This window comes from Triticum urartu, chromosome 2A (assembly GCF_056163025.1).
Source record: "Triticum urartu cultivar PI428250 chromosome 2A, HENAU_Tu73, whole genome shotgun sequence".
NCBI classification, from domain to species: domain Eukaryota; kingdom Viridiplantae; phylum Streptophyta; class Magnoliopsida; order Poales; family Poaceae; genus Triticum; species Triticum urartu.
This window is the reverse complement of record NC_141874.1, coordinates 583,284,868-583,288,663: the sequence shown is the minus strand read 5'-3', so window position 1 is coordinate 583,288,663 and position 3,796 is coordinate 583,284,868. Positions and strand designations below refer to the sequence as shown.

The 3,796-nt window shown below is 45.7% G+C and overlaps 1 protein-coding gene across 1 annotated transcript; it reads left to right on the top strand.

Annotated features, from left to right (window-relative positions):
- The first annotated feature begins 595 nt into the window (after window positions 1-595).
- Window positions 596-1,526, top strand: LOC147986040 (uncharacterized). The gene is made up of 3 exons (XM_087539970.1): window positions 596-676; window positions 766-1,048; window positions 1,141-1,526. Exons 1-3 carry the CDS (start codon window positions 614-616, stop codon window positions 1,524-1,526), a joined length of 732 nt encoding a protein of 243 aa, XP_087396096.1. The 5' UTR covers window positions 596-613.
- The last annotated feature ends 2,270 nt before the right edge of the window (window positions 1,527-3,796 follow it).

Below are 3,796 nucleotides of genomic sequence, written 5' to 3'. Positions count from 1 at the left end.
GAGACACTAGTGTGTTCTAATTTGTTTTTCTTTTTGTAATGTTTTACCCGAGTGGCTAAGCACTTCTATGTAGGTGTACAAATACAATGTAATCATGCTAAGCACTGCTATGTCGGTGATTATGTTCTGATGTGTACAAATAGAATTCTATCTAGGTGTTTGCACTGCTAAGATTTTCTTGGTCTCTTGTTTTTTATGTTTTGATGTTATATTCATAGAAGTTTGCATATGTGTGCATCATGTAATGTGATCATGCTAGCTCAAATGATCATAATCTATTGATGTTGCATGAAGTATTTCCTGCTATAATTTTCTTCAGTCACACTGTTGTTTTGCTGTGCTTGATAAACCTGAGACTTCTTTCTATTGTAATATTGAAACTGTTGTTTTGCTGTACACTATTGGTCCATTTATAATAGATATGGTTCTGGTCAATTTATATTGCTGTGTTTTGGTCAATTTATAGTAGATTTTAGTGTTGTTGCTGTTGGTGGTCACCTGATGATGTTGCTGTTGCTGTTGATGTTGATGTGCTTGCTTTAGTGTTAGTTTACTACGTTATTGATGTTGATGTGCTTGTTTAATTTACAATGCTGCTTTTCAGATAAGTGAGATGGCTGGCTTGGAAGGTTTCGAGTTCTTCGAGATCGTAATTGAGAAATCTTGCAGTAGGCAGGTATGTTTATCATCACTCATTTCTTTATCATCACTCTGCTGTCTAGTGCTTGATTGCCACAATTAACCACTGCTTGACCCTCGCTGCAGAGGCTGCCTGACAAGTTTGCGAAGATGCTCGCCGGCCGTGAGCCGCACAAAGTGAAGCTGCGGGAGGCCGGCAGCGGGCTTCACAGGCTGTGGGAAGTGTTGGTGGTGTTTGATGGTGAAGGCCACATGTACCTAGGGCCCGGCTGGGAGGATTTCGCCCGCGCCCATGAGCTACAGCTCGGGTACTTCCTTGTCTTCTGCTACGACGGCGACGCCATGTTCACCGTGAAGATGTTCGACAACACCATGTGCCGCATGTACTACCAGCACGACGATGATGCCAGTAAGCTCTCCGCCTCTCTTCTTCCTGTCCTTTTGGCTTCCTCTACCTGCACGACGACAACACCATGTTCACACTTTGTTGCATTTGGCCAGGCAATGGGAGCAGCAGTGGGGATGACGAGGAGCAGAGCGGGGATGACGAGCAGAGCGGGGATGACGAGGAGCAGAGCGGGGATGACGAGGAGCAGCCTATTCTGGCTGACGACGAACATGCTATGGTGGTGGATGACGACGACCCTGCTATGGTGGTGGCGGATGACGACCTTGCTATGGTGGTGGCGGACGACGACCTTGCTATGGTGGTGGCGGACGACGACCTCGCGATGGTGGTGGCGGACGACGACCTCGCGATGGTGGCGGCGCCTGCAATCCCATGGCTTGGCGACAGGACCATGCCAATTGTGGTAGAGGAGTACATCCGCGTTGGGATTCTCCACTCTGAGCGCATCAGGTTGATGAAGGAGAATAAGGAGGAGTGAAGGTGTTAAGAAGGTGTTCAGCATGTTAGGTTTAAGCTTGTTAGTGTAATATGAACATGTCAATGTTAAGTATGTCAGGTTTAATTTTGTGCATGCTCATGGATGCTATATGACAGTGTCATCTAAACAAGTCATGTTTTTAACAATGAATATTCAGTTTGGTAATTGATGGGAATTGAAATTTTTTATGCATGCTCATGGATGAAAGATAAAATTATGGGTTTTTGTGCATGCTCATGTATGAAACAATATAAGTTTCATTTTTTGAATGCTAAAAACATGACTCAAACCCTAGCCACGGACGACCGCCGTGACTAAATCCGCTGGTTTTTGAAAACACCGTACAAATTCAAAAAAAATCAAAAAAATGGGAGACCTCCGCGTCACATCATCAAATGTGGCCTACCAACTAGCAAAAATACTAAACTTGCAATACCGGTGTTTTCTTGAGCTACTCGGTATGATTTTAACCATGATTTCTACAAAGTTTACAAAAAAACCTATTTTTTCTACACCCAAATCCAAAAGGATTTCCCTCCCACACCAAAATTTTCCCTCCACCAAAATTTCCCTCTCCCAAAATTTCCCTCCACTCCCTCTCCCACTACCAGGCGGGTCCCACCACTCCCTCTCCCACTAACACGCGGGATCCCCTCCCCTCCCCTCCCAAAATTTCCCCATTCCCCTCCCCTCTCCCCGATGAACCCTAGCTTCTCCCTCCCCGAGCCGCCCCACCGACGACCACTCCCTCCCCTGCTCCGTGCCGCCCCGCCGCCCGTCCTCTGCTCTGCCCCACCATTCCCCACCTGCCAGCCCCGACGAATCCCCCCTCCCCTCTCCCCACCCCGCAACCCTAGCCCCTCCTCCTCTGCTCCGCTCCGCCCCGCTCTGCTCCCTGACGACGAATCGTCGCTCCGCTCCTCTACATCGACGACGGTGGTGATAAGAGGGTAGACGCGAGCGACGACTGCGACAGGAGCCACCGCTACATCATCTACAGCACGACGACAGGTACTCCCCTCGTTAGGGTTAGGATTTTCTAGTGGTTCGGTGGATCTCATGGTGCATATTCTAGGGTTAGGATCTCATGGTGCATCTTCTAGGGTTAGGATCTCCTGATGGTTAGGGTTAGGATCTCTTGGTGGTTAGGGTTCTTCTTCATGGGGATGGGGACGGGGATGGATTCATGGGGTTAGGATTCATGGGATGATATCCTTCTTGTTCATGGCGTTAGGGTTCATGTCGTTGGTAATGTGATTTTGAGATGGGGATGGATTCATGGGGTTAGGGTTATGTGGGGAGGTGGTTCTTTAATCTAGATTTTGTATGCTCTATTTTGATTTTGCATCCCTGTCAATGTCGTTGCTTGATGTTTTGTGTTGTCATGTGGATGCCCTGTGGCAGCTCATCCATGGCCTTGTTTGTCATGCAGGTCATTGAGCAGCATCAGGAGGAGGAGCTCAAGCACGGCTACCACAAAAGCAGGTTTTTGTCCATCTCCATCTCCCTCTGCTGCCAATCCTTGTTATGGTTTGTTAATCTTTACTTGTCAGAGTGTATTACTTCAGAGCCATTTGCTTTGTTAATCCTTGTTATGCTTTGTTAATCTGTAGTCATAGCGATTTGCTTGCTTGATGACATTGAAGTTGATGTCTGTAAGAGGTCGTTTGTAGCCATACTAATAGTTAACATGATGTAGTAGTTTTCTCTTTGGAATCCCTAGCAGGTACTAAAGTTTTGGATTATATTGCATATTCCTTTAAAATTTACTTGGCTAGTTTAGTGCCACCTCTTGAGTTAAATAAGAACCTGGAGTAAGCTATTGTGCTGTAATTGTTGTGCCATTGTGTGAAGTATTGATATCCATTTGCATCTTCATAGAAATGGCTACATGTTCTTTGAGAAATCTTCCTTTGAAGCCTTCTCCCTGTTTTGTATTTGCTAGAACAAGGATGTTATTCTTTTTGGGTGTTCGATTTGTTTTGCTTGCTGTGGCACTCTGTTATTTGTTCTTGATTATGGTCGCCACTAAATCTAAAGCTCTGTAGTTGTTGTTCCCATGCTATCTAGGGTTTGTAGGTTCCCATTCGTGTTTGGTTTCTATCTTGTGAGCTCCTGCCATGCTTTGGTTTACATATAGAAAGCTTTCTGCTCATTGTACTACTAGAGTAGTTCATGTAGGTGTGATATATGCTCTCTGGGTTGGTCTAGTTAATTCATGGTGTTCATTACTAAATGATTAAGTCCATCTGCCATTACTGTGAGCTATA